This window comes from Leucoraja erinacea, chromosome 2 (assembly GCF_028641065.1).
Source record: "Leucoraja erinacea ecotype New England chromosome 2, Leri_hhj_1, whole genome shotgun sequence".
NCBI lineage: Eukaryota > Metazoa > Chordata > Chondrichthyes > Rajiformes > Rajidae > Leucoraja > Leucoraja erinaceus.
Genome location: NC_073378.1, coordinates 74514085 through 74535716, shown reverse-complemented (window position 1 = coordinate 74535716; position 21632 = coordinate 74514085). Strand labels below are relative to the sequence as shown.

At 44.1% G+C, this 21632-nt stretch overlaps 1 protein-coding gene across 1 annotated transcript in view; it reads left to right on the top strand.

The window, feature by feature from the left end:
* Positions 1–21632, top strand: part of mrpl3 (mitochondrial ribosomal protein L3) — a 49717-nt gene that overhangs the window by 22109 nt on the left and 5976 nt on the right. The window contains exons 7-9 of the mRNA XM_055658650.1: positions 7226–7337; positions 7952–8029; positions 9441–9518. Of these exons, the coding sequence (XP_055514625.1) occupies positions 7226–7337; positions 7952–8029; positions 9441–9518 (268 nt within the window). The remainder of the gene's footprint in view (positions 1–7225; positions 7338–7951; positions 8030–9440; positions 9519–21632) is intronic.

Sequence of the window (21632 nt, the reverse complement as noted above, 5' to 3'; positions counted from 1 at the left end):
AGTCTAACTTGCCATCAGGGCAAATTAAACCCAAATAAAGTATATTAATATCATTTGCAATGACAAAAAAATATATAGCTATTATCTCCATTTGGGAAGTAAAGTTTGTCTTTTTACTATTGTCATTGGAAGCAACTTCAGAACTTTATCAGTGCTGTAGGTGGCTGCTATTTGTATACCTTGGGTATGCAAGCAAAGAATTTCACTGTGCCTTGTCGCGTGTGACAATAAAATATTCCATTCCAGAATTGAAAATGTAGAGCTCCTCGTGTAGTTTGTGCTCAAGCCATTTTATGCAGGCGATATTTTCTTTTTAAATATCTACTTAAAAACCCAACTAAAAAGTGTCACTGTACTCTTTGGCCCACACTCTCACTACTAAAACAAATGAATGGAAGTTTTACCAGTTTCAGCAGTTGTGAAGATTTTTCTAATTTTTGGGAGATATTATTTAGTATAGTTTAAGAAGTAACTATATCATAACTAGCTCTTCCACTCAACTGCTAACTGTCCAGTTGTTTATCTGTTTTAGAGATACAGATATAAACAAAGAAACAGGCCCCAAGTCCACACCAACCATTGGTCATCTGTACACCCATGTTATCCCATTTTCACATCACACACTGCGGGCAATTTACAGATACAAATCAACCTATAAACCTGCACATCTTTGGAATGTTGGAGGAAACCGGAGCACCCAGAGAAAACCCACACGGGCACAGAGAAACATACAAACTCTGCACAAACAGCACCTGGAGTTAGGATCGTGTAAAGACGAGTGAAACACACTAAGTCTTCACTACTATTTTATTATCAAACACGCACATTACTATTCATACACATTCCTGCCCTAGCTGTCCGTGGTCTGTGTCATCGGAGCTAGAGAGCGATCTGGAGGTGGAGGGGTTACAATTATACTGGTGATATGGGGAGTGGTTAGTAGTGGTGAGGTCACTGTGTTAAAGGCACATGCACTAGTCTACAGATTGAACCTGGGTTTCTGGTGCTGTGAGGCAACTGCTCTACTACTGCACCACTGTGCTGCCAGTGAATTTGATAAAGTCTGTCTGCATGCTCCAAGACCATAGCAACAAAATGTATCATTACTGTTCTTTTATGACCATTACTCTGACTACCGGTAGTACAGCCTCCACCATTTTGAGTAAGATTAAAATGTTTTTCCAAGCCATGACTGAACCATATAGTGACTTCCAGATCTATATCGGTGAGACCAAGCGGAGGTTGGGCGATCGTTTCGCCGAACACCTCCGCTCGGTCCGCAATAACCAAGCTGACCTCCCGTTGGCTCAGCACTTCAACTCCCCCTCCCACTCCGTCTCCGACCTCTCTGTCCTGGGTCTCCTCCATGGCCACAGCGAGCAGCACCGGAAATTGGAGGAACAAGCACCTCATGTTCCGCTTGGGGAGTCTGCATCCTGGGGGCATGAACATCGAATTCTCCCAATTTTGTTAGTCCTTGCTATCTCCTTCCCTTCCTCAGTCCCCCTGCTGTCTCCTCCCATCCCCCAGCCTTCGGGCTCCTCCTCCTTTTTCCTTTCTTGTCCCCCCCCCCCCCCCCCCCCCCCCAGATCTGTCTGAAGAAGGGTATCGGCCCGAAACGCTGCCTCTTTCCATCTCTCCGTAGATGCTGCTGCACCCGCTGAGTTTCTTCAGCTTTTTTGTATACCAGTGACTTCTACAACTTTGGGTCATCTCAAAGATCTTTGCAGCAATGAAATATGTCTGAAATACTGTCCAATCTAAAACAATTCCAGCCAAAGTCTTCTGATGACTCTAGCAGGTTAATACACTTAAAGTGTCAAAACAATTTCTGCTTATTAACTAATCAAAATAGTGCCTTTGGGGACTATTAGGGTATCTCTGAAGATGAAATGATCTGGCAAAGGAACAACATTAATTTATGTCTGATGTGGGGGAATTGAGACACTTCTTGCATAACAAATGTTTAGCATGTCTTTTCAGGCAGTGCAGAAGTACAACAATATTGACATCATGAGGCAACTACTTGTTGCCTGTTTTAAAATGTTACCTTCGTGCTACACTTAGCAGCATTAAATCTGAAGCCAAATGGTGGATCTTTATTGCACAGGTGCTGACCATACTGTAGAGGTACACTAGTAGAGGTGTTGCAAACAATACAGAGCAGATGTTGATTCAACTATGAGTGGATCCAGAGAAGTTATATTAGATGGTGGTGGAACAATATTGGATGCAAAGAGGGTGAAGTAAATGCATAGACTTAACCCTATTCATTCTCAAGATTATAGTCATTGTGGAGAACAGATTCAAGGAATGTAAATAAGAGAAATTTGTAAGGGTGTTGTAATGCATCAAATGAAGTCAGAATTGAATTTTTTTTAAACTTGCATTTAGATAACATCTTTTCTGGCCCAGTGCTGTACAAATGCTCTTCTCAGTCAAATAAGTGCTTATGTAATGTTGTCATTTTAATGATTAGCCATAGAATACCTCATGACCACCACCTCTGCTGAATGATTCTAAAAATAATTCCATCTCCTTTTTAATATTGAATTATTCAATGATATCTGTAGATTTATTTACGTTAGCATGTACTCCAGAAAAAGTTCTAAAATTTGAATCCTACTGCTGACATACACTAAATATTAAATTTTCTCAATTAATTAATGTATTAAAAGGAAGAAGTAGAGAGTGTGTAAAGGATTCCTGAGGATGCTGGGTGTATTAACATCAATAGCAATTGCTGTACTTAGTGATTCATTTAATGGGTATTTTATCCATTTATATTTTCTCCGAATTACCTTGCGTTAACCTACATGGAGTGGATCCTCATGTCAAAGATGTATTTTTAGGAAATGATATGTACTACTGTAATTTTCTTTCCATTAAATTCAAAAGCAGAAACAAGCACGGGTTGCTGCTGTGATTTTCTTTTATGTGCCCCTGAAATGGTGATTTTTATGACAAGCTCACATTAGTTGAGGAATTTACTCGTGTTTTCTTGCTAAAATTAATTGACTAGCTGCTGGTTCTATAGACACTAAATCGGAGGCTGCAATGTGTGCAGGAAGATATTGCCTTGCTATCCTCTGTTCTGTCACATCTGTAAAGAACTGGTTCACCTCACGGGTACAACCATTTCCATGGAAACGTTTGACTTTCAATGAAACAACAGTGAAATGGCTTTCAGTCAGCAAACCTTTATTAGTTTTTATTGTTGAAATAATAAGATTGCTCAAAATTCTTGAATAGGGTATCTGTTGAAGGCATGGTGACTCCATCACAATTTGTTCATTTCAGCCCCCACATGTTTCTGCGCAAACTCATTTGCTTATTTACAAATGGAGCCATTATAATCTGTCAGCACCTTAACATTTAATTACTATTTTTGGTTTGAGAGTTGGAGCATCAGAAAATTTGATCAATGTTACTGAAAGAGGACATCATTAAAAGAGAGTTTTTATTCACAGTGCCTGTCCCGCAGCTGTGAATAACTCATTTTAAGTGACTTTGAACATGTACATGCAACACTGGATTCAATTTAGATTGATGTTTCGTCAGTAATTTTTAATAAAATACTATATTCACAAGATTAACAGACTTGCATTCAAAAGCACGGGTTTAATTTTTGGATTGCTGCAAATGGACGAATTTCAAATAAATTACATTCCTACCAAGCGACTTGCAGCAAACTAAAACTTTGTTATCGATTAAATGCTCATGGAGACACTCTTTTATTCCTTCACCCTCCTTTCTTTCTTTGCTCTTTGTTTAGAACAAAACAAGCTACAGCAGCTGTTTCTCCACTTAGAAACAAATGCCACTTCTATAACCTTCCAGTTGAGCTGACGTAGAGGATGAAGATTTTGATTATGATTATGCTATTACACATAACAGCTGCATCTCCTTTAAATTTGCTGTAGCAACCAATCTGCATGCCGTTACACTCTTTCTTTCTCTCCTCATCCTTGCCCCCTACAGAAAGTCTAAGGAATATTGCTGAAGCGAATTTTATCTGAAATATAAAAGTATCCAAATATATAGGAACTCCAGAACACAATACACGTTTACCTTCCAATGTTTCGGAACAAATCATAAACCATAACAAACCACTGGCAATGATGGTCCAGTTTTCTACTGCCATCATAGAGTCTGTCCTCGCCTTCTCCATCATGGTCTGGTTTGGCTCAGCCACCAAGCATGATATTCGGAGGCTGAAGCACGTCGTTCGATCAGCCGAGAAGGTTGTTGACGGCAACCTTTCCCCCCCCACCCCCCCCCCCCCCCCCCATCGACGAACTGTACACTGCAAGGGCCAGGAAGTGAACAGGTAAGATCATCTCTGACCCCTCTCACCCTGGCCATAAACTCTTTGAAGCACTTCCCTCTGGAAGGCGACTCTGGACTGTCAAATGCGCCACAGCCAGACATAAAACAGCTTTTTTCCACGAGCAGTAGCACTACTCAACAGCCAAAAGTCTATAGCCTCATTTTGCTCGGGTATTTTATTTCATTTTTCACATGTTTAAATTATAATGTTTTATTTGTAGGGGACATTGTGTGGGGGGGAGGGGGGATTTAGGGGAGGAATGGTGGGGGAGGGGAGGGGGGGAGAAAAAGAGGGGAGAGAGAAAGGGGAGAGGAGGGGAGAGGAGGGGGGGGGGGGGGGGCGGGGGGGGAGGGGGGGCGGGGGCGGGGGGGGGGGGGGGGGGGGGGGGGGGGGGGGGGGGGGGGGGGGGAGGGGGGGGGGGGGGAGGGGGGGGAAGAGAGGAGGGGGAGAGGAGAGGAGGAGAGGAGAGGGGGGGGGGAGCCTAAAAAAAATATTTTAGAACCAAAAAAGACACATTCTGCAAGCATTGTAGAACCAAAAGAGACACTTTTTGCCAACATTTTAGAACCAATAGACACATTCTGCAAGTGTTTTAGAACCACTAAGCACTTACATTTGAGTAGACATGTGTTCAGTGTTATTCACAGCTAAGAGAAACATGAACCTCTGCCTTCCTCCATCTTGAAGAGACTATGAGGCACACCACTTCCTGGTTTTATAGTCCCTCCCCCCTGCCGCCAGCAGGGGCAGCAGAGAGAATGGGGAATTTTGTAAAAACATTAATATCTCTGGCATTTTTCATCGACGGAAAAAATCCTCGGCACACATACGGCGGAATGGGACTCTGAGCAAGGTGGCCAAAAATGACGGCTGTAGGTGGCGGCGTTCTCTTGGAAATCGCAGCAAAGATGGCCAAAACCGGTCAAGAACAGACTTTTAGTAATCTAGATGTGTGGGAAGTGACTTCTAGTGGACATTCAAAAATATCAACTGGTACTAGGCACAAGAGAATGATGGACCTGCTGTCATGCTGAGCTCTAGCCCAGGATACGACGCCACGGTGCTATAGACTGACAAGGGAGGGGGAAACTACAAGTGAATGAAAGAAAGGTTATCGAAGATCACAGCAGGAGCCAGATAAACTGGGGAAATAGACAAAGGAGTGGCAGATGAAATTTAACTCAGACAAGTGTGCAGTGATGCATTATAGGAGTTAAACCATGGCAGTACATGCACAGTAAATGGTGGTGCTCTAGAATGTTGTAGAGCAGAGATCTTGGGCTACAGGTACATAGTTTCCTGAACGCGATGACTCGGGTAGACAGGGTGGTGAAGAGACATTTGGCATGCTTGCCTCCATTAGTCAATGCATTGACAACACACGAGTCGGATGTCATGGTGAAATAGTACAAGTGCAGTTTTGGTCGCTCAGCTGTAAGACAAACGTCATTAAGCTGGAAAGAAAATTCACAAGGAACTTACCTGCACTGGAGAGATTGATTGTATTAAAGAAAGGCCGGGTCGGCAAGGATATTTTTTTCCTCTGGAGCATAGGAGGCTGAGGAATGATATATGGAATGATAAATGGTATATACAATTATGATGGGCATTTACAGTGACTGGTCACGATCTTTTTCCCAGGTTAGCAGAGTGTATTTGGAGGGCATACGTTTAAGGTCAGAGGAGAAAGATTTTAAAAGGAACTGAGGAAAAAACGTTTTCACAGAGAGAATAACAGGTTTATGGAAGGAGTTGCCAGACAAAGCTGCAGAGCTGCATACAATTGTATGTTTAAAAGACATTTGGGCAGGTACGGGGATAGAAAAGATTTAGATGAATATGAGCCAAACGCATGAAAATGGGACTAGCTCAGATGGACATGTTGCTAGGCATCTGAGTCCGTGCCAACCAGCAATCACCCCTACACTACAATTTACAATTTTTACCGAAGCCAATCAACCTACAAACCTAGGGTTGTAGTGTGGGAGGAAACCGTCACAGGGGGAACGTACAATATAGGTACAGACAGCACGCATAGTCGGGATCGAACCTGGGACTCTGGCGCTGAAAGGCAGCAACTCTACCGCTGCGCCACTTTGCTGCCCCTATATTGGCCAGTTCTTATCTTTTAGAATTGATTGCTGTTTCAAACCTGTTGAAAATTCAATGGGTCCTGTTGCTTGGTGCTTATATGATTATACAGTGATTGCTAAAATTTAGTGTGTTGTTTCCAATGAGTTATGAATTTCTCACTGCATATCCATTCTGTGTGTTCTAGTTTTTAATTATTCTTATTTTAGTCATTGTAAAAATCTGGAAAAATGCTTCTGAATTATGATTTGGTGCTTTGAGATAACCCACGGATTAAATCGGGGCGGCCCGGTCCGGGGGAGGTTCGGCGCCCATGGCTGGGCGGCCCGGTCCGGGGGAGAAGCGACGCCCAAGTCGGGGCGGCCCAGCCCGAGGCTGAAGACGGCACAGTACTCACGTGAGGGTGGCTGGGACGGTGTTCTGGCGGCGGTGGCCTGAGTCCGGGGTTCGGCCGCGGGCCAGCAGCTGTTTCTGCAGGACTGGTGGGCAGCAGCTTCAACCATCCCGGGTCGCGGTGTTTGAGCCGCGGGACTGTTCTTAACATCGCCCGGGGGGGGTATCGCCCCAGCGCAGAGGGAGAAGAGGAGGGAAGAGACTGCGACCTAAGACTTTTGCCTCCATCACAGTGAGGAGATGCTGGGTGGACTCACTGTGGTGGATGTTAATGTGTGTTTATTGTCGTTTTATTGTATTGTATTATATGTATGACTGCTGCAATTTCGTTCAGACTAAGTCTGAATGACAATAAAAGGCTATCTATCTATCTATCTAAATATATTTTGTTCTAACCCTATTCTCTTGCAGAATTGGTAAAGGTTTTCAGGGAGTTATGAAGAGATGGGGATTTAAAGGCCAACCTGCAACTCATGGACAAACCAAAACCCATAGAAGGCCAGGAGCTTCGGGCCCTGGTGGTGTAAGTGCTATTTATTCACTAGTATTTCCGGCTGTTTTATTCTTCACACATTGCACTAGGCTTCATGATTAAGCAGTTCAACCCTTGTAACTCTTTTATGCCGCATGAGTTCTTTTCCATTTAATATGATTTGCCATTGTGCTTAGTTCATTTTGAGGGTGCTTTTTTGCCAGATAGTTGCACTACTTCAAATCAACAATAATTGCAGACATTTGCAATAAGATTTCTGATGCCCGTTACTATATATTTCGAAAATATAATACTTTCAAAAATAGTGATTCATCACAGAATGAAACGGGTTTACTGCTCTAGTAACTGATATCTGAAATGTTTCATTATGCATTGAGTAGTTAAAATATGAATTATGTTCTTTGTTTGAGTTCGGGTGGCCCTTTTATATTTAATTTTTGTATTTTTCTAAAAAGGCCTCTTGGCCATTAAAATTCTGTAGAAATTGTGTTTGTACAAATATGATGTGATCGGTTTAGATGAGCAGTATATCATCCTGGATAATTGCTAGCATGCTACTGTATGCAGAGCATATATTATGAAACCTTAAGTTCAATTTGCTAGCTTGCTTCTTGTCTCACAAACTTTTATTTTCTTAAATTCAGGACCCTGCGAGAGTTTTTCCCGGGAAGAAAATGCCTGGAAGAATGGGGAACGTCTATAGAACAGCACTTGGACTAAAGGTGACATTTACTGAACTGACAATATAGCGGCGATGGGGAGTAATTGGTTGCAGTGTATAGGGTCAACATGTCTATTACATTGGAGGTACAGCATAGAAACATACCCTTCCCCACCAAGTATGCCCCACCAAGTCCATACTGATCATCCTCTCAAGGTGAAGCTTTACATTTTAAGATATGAGGTCCTCTTTTTTTAGTAAACATGGTTTTCTCCCGCTGTTGTAGATGGATCCCACACCTGCTTCTCCTCTGTCCCATGGTTGTGTTGTTTTCCCCCTCACTTCCCCCAGACAGAACAAGGATAGAGTTCCCCTTGTCCTTTCCTTTCACCACACCAGTCTATGCATCAAATTCATAATTTTCTGACATTTCTACCACTTTCAACATGAGCCCACCACCAGACACATCTTCCCATCCACTCCCATTTTCACTTTCGTCAGAGACCACTCCCTCCGCAACTCTTCGGTTTCCTGATCCCTTTCCACCCAACCTGTCTCCATCCCAGGTGTTATCCCCTACCCAAGTAGTTTGCCATGCAACCGCAGGAGATGTGACATCTCTGGACTTGCATCCATTCAGTGACCAATGCAGTCCTTCCAGGTGAAAAGGAGGTTAACATTCATCACCTCTAACCTCATCTACTGCATTCAGTGCTCCCGCTCTGTCCTCTTTACATCGGTGAGACCAAATGTTGACTAGGCAACCGTTTGTTTTACTCTTGTGCTCGGTCCGCCAAGGTCTGCTGGGTCTCCTGGTTGCTGACCATTTCAACTCTTCTGCCCAATCCAATGCTGACCTCACTGTCCTGAGCTGCCTCCATTCCTACACGTAAAGTCGATAAACAGCACTTCATATTCGCTGGGGTGGCTTACAACTCAAGGGTATAACAGTGGAATTCTCCAATTTTAGGCAACTAACCAGCAGCAACCCCCTTCCTAATTTTTCCACCCTCCTTCCTGTGTTGCTCCTGAATGCACCACAATTTCCCTTACCATCCCTTCCTCATCCCCTTCCACCTGTATCCTTTTCTCTGGCTACACATTTTGTTCCTCTTCTCTCCTTGTTTCAGAGCCTTTTGTCTTCTCACCATCCTTGTTTACCCATCTGCCTAATAAAACTCCCCTTGCTTGTATCCACCTATCACTTGCCTGACTTTTTCCCTCCCCCCACCTCTCTTCCAACTTTTTCACCCCTGCTACAAGGAGTGTGAAGAAATGTCCCAACCCGAATCATCACCCATGTATGTTCTCCATAAATGCTGTCTGACTCGAGCCCTTTTTTCCACCCATAAGTAGATTTTGCAAAGCTCAGTGGAATAATATTTGGTGCACATGTGTAATTTTTGAGTATTTCTGCCCATCCAGCATCTCTGGTAGATACTTGTTTATTGACATGTTTTTTGTGTTTGTAGATTTGGAGAGTGAATACAAAACAGAACATCCTTTATATTCATGGGTCTGTCCCAGGGCACAAGAACTGTTATGTGAAGGTAAGACATATTTGCAATTTATTAGGTAAAGAATTATTAATTGTACCAAGTAGAAAATGGTTGCAATTTGTTGGAAGAGTAGGAAATCTTATGAGTGTTGTTTGTTAGCAACTTCTCATTTGAAGTATTTTCCATCGTTGTCATACAAATTAAGCAACCATTCCCAGGCTAAGAAGGATATACAGTGCCCTCCATAATGTTTTGGACAAAGACCCATCATTTATTTATTTGCCTCTGTACTCCTCAATTTAAAATTTGTAATTAATTTGTATTAGAAAAAATAATAGAAAAAATCACATCTGGTTAAACAATCAACAACAACAATCAGTTTTATTCGTTACATTGCACCTAAAATGCAGGTGAAATGAATTTGCCAGCAGCGGTACAATGATAAAGCACACACAAAAAAAATTTAACACAAACATCCACCACAGCATTCATCACTGTATTGGAAGGCACAAAAACTGGCCAGTCCTCCTCCATTTTCCCCCGTGGTCAGGACCTCAACCCTCCGCAGCCGCCGCTGCGGGCGTCCAGATGTACAGACAGGTAAAAGTCCAGGTAAGTTCAGAATCGACTCTTCCCCACCGGAGACTGCGGCTTCAGGTTGGTGAGGGCCGCAGGCCGGTGGTCGAAGATTGAAAGTCCCCGCCACGCCGCAGCCAGAAGCACCGCAGACCGCAGGGCTGGCAGTCAAAGCTCCCCTCCAAGGGTCCCCAGCGAGGGACCCCACTCCTGATAGTAAGTCCACGCCGGGCCCGCGGCAGAAGTTGGCCGCGGGCCGGCGGTGGAAGCTTCTTCTCCTCCCGGGTCCCCCATGAGGGATCCCAGGCTGCGGACACCGCGCAAGCTGGAGCTCTGCAGACCACGGCTTCAGGCTGCCGGCTGACGCCGGCCAGCGAAGCGGAGCGCTCCCCTCCGGCGAGCCCCAGCAAGGGCTCACCCGCTCCGCGCCGAGAGCCCGCCGCAGAAGCCCTGGGCGCGTCTCCGGGAATGTCCGCCCTATCCTCGTTGTTAGGCCACGGGGGAGGTGACCTGGAAAAAGCCGCCTCTCCGTGGAGGAGGCGACCAAAACTGTTTCCCCCACACCACCCCCCACACAAGACACACAAAGAAACATTAAAAACATACATTAAAACACACAAAAAAATGTTTTAAACGTTGAATAGGCTAACACGCTGCTGACAGAGCTTACTAATTGTAAAGGGACTGGCAGGCCAAGGAAAACCTCCACAGCTGATGACAGAAGAATTCTCTCTATAATAAAGAAAAATCTCCAAACACCTGTCTGACAGATCAGAAACACTCTTCAGGTGTGGATTTGTCAATGACCACTGTCCGCAGAAGACTTCATGAACAGAAAAACAGAGGCTACACTGCAAGATGCAAACCACTTAGCTGCAAAAATAGGATGGCCAGGTTACAGTTTGCCAAGAAGTACTTAAAAGAGCTACCACAGTTCTGGAAAAGGGTCTTCTGGACAGATGAGACGAAGATTATCTTATATCGGAGTGATCGCAAGAACAAAGTATTGAGGAGAGAAGGTCGGGGTGTTATGGCCTGAGCATGTATGGCTGCTGAAGGTACTGGCTCACTTATCTTCATTGATGGGCGGATTCCCAATGAAACTAATGAAACTTAAGCTTCAGGGCACATAATCCCGGAGTGGCCCCAGAAGCGACTTTAGTCCAGATATTCTTCCGATTTAAATCGGAATACCGATTTTATTTGTTTTCCTAGAAATTAATCTGATTTTTCACCTTGACTAAACCCCTCACCTTGATTAAACTTCACCTCACACTTAAACCTCAACTCACTAAACCTCGCCTCGACTAAACCCCCCACCTCACACATAATCCCCGCCTCGACTAATTGCCGCCTCTCTCCCACGCCCTCGACGTCAACGCCAGGGCATGCGCACCTCCCCTCCCACCGGCTCTCTCATGCAATGCACCTGTCCCGTTTATCGCGGTCTGCACCCCCCTCCCCGGTTGGAGCCTTTCCGTGACACCGCCGCCAACGTCCGGGGGGTGGGGGGGGGGGCGACGATTAGTCGAGGCGCGGATTAGTTGTGAGGTGGGACGTTTAGTTAAATTGGTGCTAAGGTGCGAGGTTTAGTGAGGTAATGTTTAGATGAGGCGAGGTTTAGGTGTGAGGTGCAGTTTGGTAGTGAGGTATCGTCGAGGCTAGGGGTTTAGTGAGGCGAGGGGATTTGTCGAGGTGTAGGTGTGTAGGTGAGGGGAAGTGAGCATGTGAGGTGAGGAGAAGTGGGTTTCTGAGCTCAGGAAGGGAGACTGAGATGCTGCTGAAGGAGACAAGACCACTGGCAGAGAATTCCACAAATTCACAACTCTGGGTGAAAACGTTTTTTCTCATCTCAGTGCTAGGCAAAGAGACATTTTTGTAAAGATTTTTTTTAGCCGTATGAGGCCATTTATTGAAACATATAAGATTATTAAGGGTTTGGACACGCAAGAGGCAGGAAACATGTTTCCAATGCTGGGATAGTCCAGAACCAGGGGGCCTCCGTTTAAGAATAAGGTAGGCCATTTAGAACAGAGATGAGGAAATACTTTTTCACTCAGAGAGTTGTTAATCTGTGGAAATTTCTGCCTCAGAAGGCAGTGGAGGACAATTATCTGGAGGCTTATAGATAGACATAGATAGAGCTCTTAAAGATAGCAGAGTCAAGGGATATGAGAAGAAGGCAGGAATGGTGTACTGATTGTGGATGATCAGCCATGATTGTAGTGAATGGCGGTGGTGGCTTGAAGGGCCAAATGGCATACTCCTGCACCTATTGTCTATTTCATGAAATATATATCTTTTGGGCGTTATTTTACTGCTTATGTGTTAGAAAAATTCTAAGCTTCTGTTATGTAAACTACCAGCGGAAAGCTTGAGAATCACTTTCAATTTATTAAAAATGCAGGAGCTTCAATACATAGTTAAATAGTTCAATAGTTGAAATAAAATGTTAAGGTTATTAAAGTATCATGTAGGCTAGCCGTAAATGGAAAAAAACCTTCAAATTAAGGATGTTTCATTCTAAATGTATTTAATATAAAATAAGTATAAATAATTTAAAACGCTGTTAACATTTATGTCAGAAACTAAAATTTGTGGTGATCTGTCGTGGAAGAAGATTACAGTGGTTACCCAGACCTCGTTGCTGGTTGCGAAGGGGCCCTTATACCAGTTCAAGATTCAGGGCCCCAAACATGTAGGATCGCCACTGTTCATTGATGATACAACTGCTGATGGTAGTAGCATAATGAATTCTGAAGTTGCTCAAGTTCAAACAAATGCCTCAAAACTCATTGGTCAGCGGTTCATTCTACAGCAAGACAATGATCCCAAACATACCGCTAAAGCAACAAAGGAGTTTTTCAAAGCTAAAAAATGGTCAATTCTTGAGTGGCCAAGTCGAACTGAACACAATTGAGCATGCCTTTTATATGCTGAAGAGAAAACTGAAAGGGACTAGCCTCCCAAAACGAGCATAAGATAAAGATGGCTGCAATACAGACTTGGCAGAGCATCACCTGAGAAGACACCCGGCAACTGGTGATGTGCATGAATCGCAGACTTCAAGCAGTCATTGCATGCAGAGGATATGCAACAAAATACTAAATCATAGGTACACAAAAATGCTGGAGAAACTCAGCGGGTGCAGCAGCATCTATGGAGCGAAGGAAATAGGCAACGTTTCGGGCCGAAACCCTTCTTCAGACTGATGGGGGGTGGCGGGAGAAGAAAGGAAAAAGGAGGAGGAGGAGCCCGAGGGCTGAGGGATGGGAGGAGACAGCCCGAGGGCTGAGGAAGGGGAGGAGACAGCAAGGGCTAACAAAATTGGGAGAATTCAATGTTCATGCCCGCAGGATGCAGACTCCCCAAGCGGAATATGAGGTGCTGTTCCTCCAATTTCCGGTGTTGCTCACTCTGGCCATGGAGGAGACCCAGGACAGAGAGGTCGGACGGGGAATGGGAGGGGCAGTTGAAGTGCTGAGCCACCGGGAGGTCAGGTAGGTTCTTGCGGACAGAGCGGAGGTGTTCGGCGAAACGATCGCCCAGCCTCCGCTTAGTCTCACCGATGTAGATCAGCTGACATCTAGAGCAGCGGATGCAATAGATGAGGTTGGAGGAGATACAGGTGAACCTCTGTCGCGCCTGGAACGACTGCTTGGGTCCTTGAATGGAGTCGAGGGGGGAGGTAAAGGGAGGGAAGGGAAGAATTGACAAGGGAGTTACAGAGGGAGTCGTCTTTGCGGAAGGCAGACATGGGGGGAGATGGGAAGATGTGGAGAGTGGTGGGGTCACGTTGGAGGTGGCGAAACTGACGGAGGATTACGTTGTATGTGACGACTGGTGGGGTGAAAGGTGAGGACTAGGGGGGCTCTGCCCTTGTTGCGAGTGCAGGGATGGGGCGAGAGAGCAGTGTTGTGGGGGTATGGAAGAGACCCTGGTGCGAACCTCATCTATGGTGGAGGAGGGGAACCCCCGTTCCCTGAAGAATGAGGACATTTCAGATGCCCTGGTGTGGAACGCCTCATCCTGGGAGCAGTTGCGGCGTAGACGGAGGAATTGGGAGTCGGGGATGGAGTCCTTACAGGAAGCAGGGTGGGAAGACGTGTAGTCCAGATAGCCATGGGAGTCAGTAGGTTTATAGTGGATGTCGGTCAGAAGTCTATCACCTGTGATGGAGATAGTGAGGTCAAGGAATGGTAAGGGAAGTGTCGGAAATGGTCCAGGTGTATTTGAGTGCTGGATGGAAGTTGGTGGTGAAGTGGATGAAGTCAGTCAGTTGTGTGTGGGTGCAGGAGGTGGCACCAAAGCAGTCGTCGATGGAATGGAGGTAGAGGTCAGGGATGGGGCCCTGGTACGTATTGAACAAGGATTGTTCGACGTACCTGACAAAGAGGCAGGCTTAGCTGGGGCCCATGCGTGTGCCCATAGCTACGCCTTGTGTTTGGAGGAAATGGGAGGAGTCAAACGTGAAGTTATTGAGGGTAAGCACTAGCTCCGCTAGGTGGAGGAGAATGTCAGCGGCCGGGTATATGTTGCTTCTCTGGTCGAGGAAGAAGAACCGTAGACTAATGTCTACTTTCATTTAAATGGCTTTGCTGTGTCCCAAACATTATGCTGCATTGAAATGGGGGGGACTATGTATAAACACTGCTGTAATTTCTACATGGTGAATCCAAAATGTATAAAAATGGCCTAGATTAAAATCTGACAAGGTGCACTTTAATCACATGTGATTTCTTTCTATTACAAATCTCAAATTGTGGAGTACAGAGGCAAATAAATAAATGATGGGTCTTTGTCCCAAACATTATGGAGGGCACTGTATGTTATATGTGGTTTGTATATAGCTGCTAAGTTGTAGAATTCCATCCCTCAACCCTACCTTTTCTTGACACTAATTGGAAAGTTTTTGTTTCATCCTTCTGCCTCAGAATTGTTTTGAGGAAAAATATAAACTGGCAGCATTAATAAAGTCTCAAGTGCCTTTATTGCATTGGTTCCAATAAAAAGGCACATCCATGTGAAACTGCTTGCCTGCTGTATTTCCTGTTTGGTTATGCATGAAGAACCTCTAGCATTGAATATTCTTCACAACTCAGCACACTGTTCTCCCTCAGAATCCATCTTCACAGCATGTTCAAAATCTAATGTTGCCATGTGATTACAGATTTTTTTGAAATTATAGAATTTCTGACAACTTTCAGAATTTGCTGCCTTAGCATTTTGCACAGAATCATCAAATATTTATCCCCAGAGCAAGCCAAAAGGATACCTGAGTGGAAGTTGCCTTTTTTGAAATGAAGCAATGGAAATAAAAACATCTTGCCCTGTTTCCATTGTTTTCAATGGGGATCTTCATTGTGTATTAATTGATGTTTTATGAACTAATCTGTAAGTACTTCTGTTTTAGACATTTTCACAAAAGAGATGTATAAAGCTCCAACCATGTGGAAGAAACAAAAATATATTTTCTGGAATCTGGCTTTGGATTCAACAAAATGTAATAATTATTTGATCATTGACGTACCACTTGCTAAAATTCACTTTGTATTTGCGTCGCAAGAATAATTATTAGGTGTTTTTTCTCAAATGTTAAGGCAAGCAAATTGTGAAAGTTATTAGAAATTCTATAATTTGTAAAAAAAATCTATACTCTCATTTTGCAACATTAGATTTTGTAGTTTTTGTGCAAAGCCAAGGCCAACAATTGATGCGTATCTCAAATTGCACGCTTTTGTACTGATGAAATCCACTTGGCGGAAGTGTTATAATACCTGGTACTGATTTGATAAGATCACTTTCGTGAGCAGTTCAGAATCAGCTATTTTCAACGGAATCCAAGGCCTTTTGCACCTCTGAATTCGCTCCCCATATTCTCTTCCTAAGGAATAGGGATAGGTTTGTATAACAATCTAGTAATATTATGATCATGATTGGTTTATTAGTTCTTTATTCCATAATTATTTATATAACTTATCTTAAATTACCAATAGGCTTTGAGCTTGTGTCTTCAATTCTTTATTCCATTCCGTTAAGTTGCTTACACCATTAACATACCACTTGCATGTTAACATACCACTTGTCTGAAGGAAGGGTCTCGACCCAAAACGTCGCCTATTCCTTCTCTCCATAGCTGCTGCCTCACCCTCTGAGTTTCTCCAGCATTTTGTCCACTTGCTGCTTTCTGTCCACTCTGTTACTTTCTGGATCCTTCAAGTAGAAAACTCTCATCATGCTTTCTCTGAGTTTGAGTCATGTACCGAGGTACAGTGAAAAGCTTTTGTTGCATTCTAACCAGTCAGCGGATAGACAAGACATGATTACATTTGAGCCATTTACAGTATATAGATACATGATAAAGGGAATAATGTTTAGTGCAAGATAAAGTCCAATCAAAGATAGTCCCTGCGTCTCCAATGAGGTAGATAGTAGCTCAGGACAGCCCTCTAGTTGTTGGTAGGATGGTTCTGTTGCCTGATAAGAGCTGGGAAGAAACTGTCCCTGAATATGGAGGTGTGCGTTTTCACACTTCTATATCTTTTGCCAGAGGGGAGAAGAGCTGGGGTGCGACTCGTCCTTGATTATGCTTGTGGCCTTGCAAAGGCAGCATGAGTGGTAAATTGAGTCAATGGAAGGAAGGTTGGTTTGTGTGATAGTCTGGGTTGCGTCCACATTTCTCTGCAATTTCTTGCGGTCTTGGATGGAGCTGTTCCCAAACTAAGCTGTGATGCATCCCTATAAAATACCTTCTACGGTGCATCTGTGGAAATGACAGCAGTGTTTATACATAGTCCAGGGCTCTCACTTAACTTTTTTTCTCTGTTTCCAGCTGGGCAACCTAGGCAGCTTTTTAGGTTGCCAAATGACAGTTTAGGTGGTCATTTAAGACGGCTTGCATGACGCGTGCGATAATGTGCTCGGACGAAGTGCAAAGTTATGTCGGAATTATGCTCAATGAAGCATTCACATGTTATTTCTGTTTCAAATAAAGTCACAAACTAAACATATTCACCAATCAAGACATGATATATAAACCACAATGACATGCAGCAAAATTATAATGCAGTATCTCAACTCTTTACACATTGCAATTAATGCAAATTCTATTATTTCTTTCCACTTTCAAACAAAAATGAGGTTGGATTATTCAGCATATGATCAACCTGTGTCAATAAATCCTGGACCATGGTAACATATATGCTTAACCATGCACACAACAGCTTGATGCAAGCATGTTTTCTGTGAAGGACCAAAAATTATCATGACATGGCCATAGTTATTGCTATTGATACAGAAACAATCGGTTGAGAAGGCAATCGGTGTGGAATGGATGGATTAACGCAAGGGAATTAGTGCATGTTGGTTGCAGTAGGTAAAATTGTGAGGGGAGAGCTCGAGGGATGTCAGTGGGGGTTAAATTGGGGGATCAGTACAGGATGAATGGGGGTAGACAAAAATGCTGGAGAAACTCAGCGGGTGAGGCAGCATCTATGGAGCGAAGGAAATAGGCAACGTTTCGGGTCGAGACCCTTCTTCAGACTGATTTCCCCCCCCCCCCCCCATTGTTCTTGAATGGGGGGATCAGCTCAGGATGAATGAGGGGGGGTCAGTACAGTGTGGATCGGGGGTCTGTGCAGGATGAATGGGGGGGGTCACTACAAGGATGAATGGGGATCAGTGCAGGATAAATGGAGGGGATCAGTACAGGATGAATGGGACAACCAGTGTAGGATGGATGGGGGGTGGCAGGAGAATCAATGCGAGGTGGATAAGGAGATCAGTGCAGGATGAATAGATGGGGGTGGGTAGATGGGGAGGGGACCACAGTGCATGTCAATGAGGACTGAATAGAGGCGGGAATGCGGATCAGTGTGGGATGGAGAGGAGGGGGGTCCCAGGATAAGGGGGTGGAGGGTGACGTGCAAGAGAGAGAGAGAGAAAAAGAGAGGGGGGGAGGAAGGAAGGTCAGTGCTCCTCAGACATCATCGGCAACATCACCCCGCTGCCTTGACCATCCCTGTCCACTGCCAAGTGCTGCTGCCAAAGGGGGAGGCAGTTGGGATCTCCTCGCCATCACCTCCCCTCCTCCGCCAGCCAACAGGAAGGCGTGGGGCCGAGTGGTGCAGGTACTTCAGACGACGGAAAGGGGTGTCCCCCTTCCTTCCTCTCTCCATCCCTCCTCCCAGCCTCGGCGTGCGGGAGGGTTTGTTTTGAAAGCGGTTATCGCTGTTGCCTGATAGTGGCACGCAGCGGCCGCTATCAGGGCGGGCGGGGTGCGAGAGGAGGAGGTGGAGTCGCTGCCGCTGCTGCTGTGTGGGGCCCATCATCCGCTCCAACCCTCCGTCACCTCGCACCTAGTATCTTTGCCCTGCACTACAGCCGCTGCCGACATGAAACGTCACGTTCCTTTTCTCCAGAGATGCTGCCTGACCCGCTGAGTTACTCCAGTTTTTTGTGTCTATCTTCGGTATAAACCAGTATCTGCAGTGCCAAGCCGGGCAAAATGACTAGGCTTTTAGGTTGCCCGGCGGGACTTTAGGTGGCCATTGGCACCCGGGCAACCGCTAATTTCGAGCCCTGTAGTCCTCCCATTTCAGTGCACCATAATGTTTGGGACACAGCAGTGTCATGTAAATGAAAGTAGCCATGTTTAGTATTTTGTTACATATCCTTGGCATGCAATGACTGCTTGAAGTCTGAGATTCGTGGACATCACCAGTTGCTAGGTATCTTCTCTGGTGATGCTCTGCCAGCTTTGTATTGCAGCTATCTTTAGCTTATGTTTGTTTTGGGGGGGCTTGTCCCCTTCAGTTTTCTCTTCAGCATATAATAGGCATGCTCTATTGGGTTTAGATTGGGTGATTGACTTGGCCACTCAAGAAATGACCAATTTTTAGCTTTGAAAAACGGCTTTGTTGCTTTAGCATTATGTTTGGGATCATTGTCTTGCTGTAGCATGACCTGCCGGCCAATGAGTTTTGAGGCATTTGTTTGAACTTGAGCAGACAGGATGTGCATGTACACTTCAAAATTCATTATGCTACTACCATCAGCAGTTGTATCAAAAATGAAGATAAGTGAAGATAAGGCCACAACACCCCCACCACCGAGTTTTTATCGATGAGGTGGTATGCTTGGATCTTGGGCAGTTCCTTTTCTTCTCCATACTTTGTTCTTGCCATCACTCTGATATAAGTTAATCTTTGTCTTGCCTGTCCACAAGACCTTTTTTCAGAACTGTGGTCGCTCTTTTAAGTACTTCTTGGTACACTGTAACCTGGCCATCCTATTTTTGCGGCTAACCAGTGGTTTGCATCTTGCAGTGTAGCCTCTGTATTTCTGTTCATGAAGTCTTCTGCGGCCAGTCTACGTCATTGACAAATCCACACCTGGCTCCTGAAGAGTGTTTCTGATCTGTCGGACAGGTGTTTGTGGATATTTTTAATTATTGCGAGAATTCTTCTGTCATCAGCTGTGTAGGTCTTCCTTGGCCTGTCAGTCCCTTTGAGATTAGTAAGCTCACCGGTGCTCTCTTTCTTCTTAATAATGTTCCAAACAGTTGATTTGGTAAGCCTAAGGTTTGGCTGATGTCTCTGACAATTGTATTCTTGTTTCTCAGTCTCATAATGGCTTATTTGACTTTCATTGGCACAACTTTGGTCCTCATGTTGATAAACAGCAATAAAAGTTTCCAAAGATGATGGAAAGACTGGGGGAAAGACAAGCTGCTGAGAGCTCTCTTATACCTGCATTAAGGAGGCAATTAAACACACCTGAGCAATTACACACATCCGTGAAACCATGTGTCCCAAACATTATGGTGCCCTGACATTGGGGGACTATGTATAAACACAGCTGTAATTTCTACACGGTGAAGCCAAAATGTATAAAAATGGCCTTTATTAAAATCTGACAATGTGCACTTTAATCACATTAAACCACATGTGATTTTTTTTTTAATTACAAATTACGAATTGTAGAGTACAGGGGCAAATAAATGATGGGTCTTTGTCCCAAACATTATGGAGGGCACTGTATTAGTTGCATCTATTTTGCAATGTATTTCCGCCGGTAAACATTTACGCAGAAGTTCGTGCAACAAAGTAAATATAGCAAAAATTGTTGTGATCTGTTTGAAGTTTCCATCATGGAACGATATTTGGTTTGCCGGAATTTCCAGCTAGCTTCCCTGACAGATTTGTTCCTAATTGTTTCAGCAGAAGACTGCTTGGCATGCTCTCTTCTATTCAGCACTTTGTGAATGTCTTTGTTTTCTACTTACTGGTCCCAAGATAGATAGAGCAAGAACAAGAAACAAGAATTAAAAACAAGAATTGATGGGAAATCTGCTAGGTTTTGACAGCTGGTCTTTTAGGAACTAAATTATGTTTTGCTAAAGATCACATTTATTGTTTTAAACCAAGATAAATTCAAAGGGAGTGTATAATGTTAAATTATTTCTTGCAAATGTTTACATTGCATTTAACGCAATGTCCTGCCAGGTATAAGCCCTGTAATGTGGATTATTTAATCATTATATAATGAACATTATAAAACTAATAACTCAGTGGTGGGTTTCTCCTTCCATTGTTTCTGCTCGGGTTCTGTGTGCTCCTGACAAAAAGCCTTGAGGTTCTCAACGTTATTCTTAAAGCCTCTTTTCATTCTAACCAATCAAAGGCTAGCAATTCGTATAAGTAGGTGCGGATGTTGCACATTTTTGAGGAGGCTTTTCTCTGCTCATCAAAAACTCACCTAGGATAAAGTTATAAGTGGACAGTTTGTTTTGAGAATCTATGGTTGGGCATCTGAATAATCTGGCCCGTCCATTGGAGCAGTGTGCAATTAGAGCTTCGGCGTTGGAGATTTTTATTTCAGAGAGGACAATGATTTTTCTTTGCTTATCCAGCTGGTAGATTTGGAGAGGTTTACAGAAGTTGCATTGATGTTGGCTCTCCAGTGCTTTGAGATATGTGCTACAGGTTGTTCATGTGTCAATAGAATACAGGTTGTTCATGTCTCAATAGAATACAGCTTTTTGCTGGGTTTGATGTCTTGATCTTCAAAGGCTTTATTCCTCTGACTAGCAGAGGCTGCTCACTTACTGAAACAATGGTGAATTTCATCATCGATGCCTGATTCCACTGAGTGACTACTGAGTGAGAGAAAGTGGTTTACATTTTCTAAGAAAAATTAAAATCCGAGAAACTGCACATGATGGAAATTTGAAACAAAGCTGGAAATGCTGAGCAAGTCAGACAGCTCCTGTTAGAGGACCAGAGGACATAGGTTCAAAGTGAAGGGGAAAATATTTAATGGAAATCCGAGGGGGTAACCGGTGGGTGTATGGAACAAGCTTCCAGAGGAGGTGGTTGAGGCTGGGACTATCCCATCGTTTAAGAAACAGTTAGACAGGTACATGAATAGGACTGGTTTGGAGGGATATGGACCAAGCGCAGGCAGGTGGAACTATTGCAGCAGGGACATTGTTGGTCAGTGTGGGTAAGTTGACTCTATGACTCTATGACTCTAGAAGTGAAACTGACCCATCTTCACAGTTGATGCTATTTGATCTGCTTGGTGTTT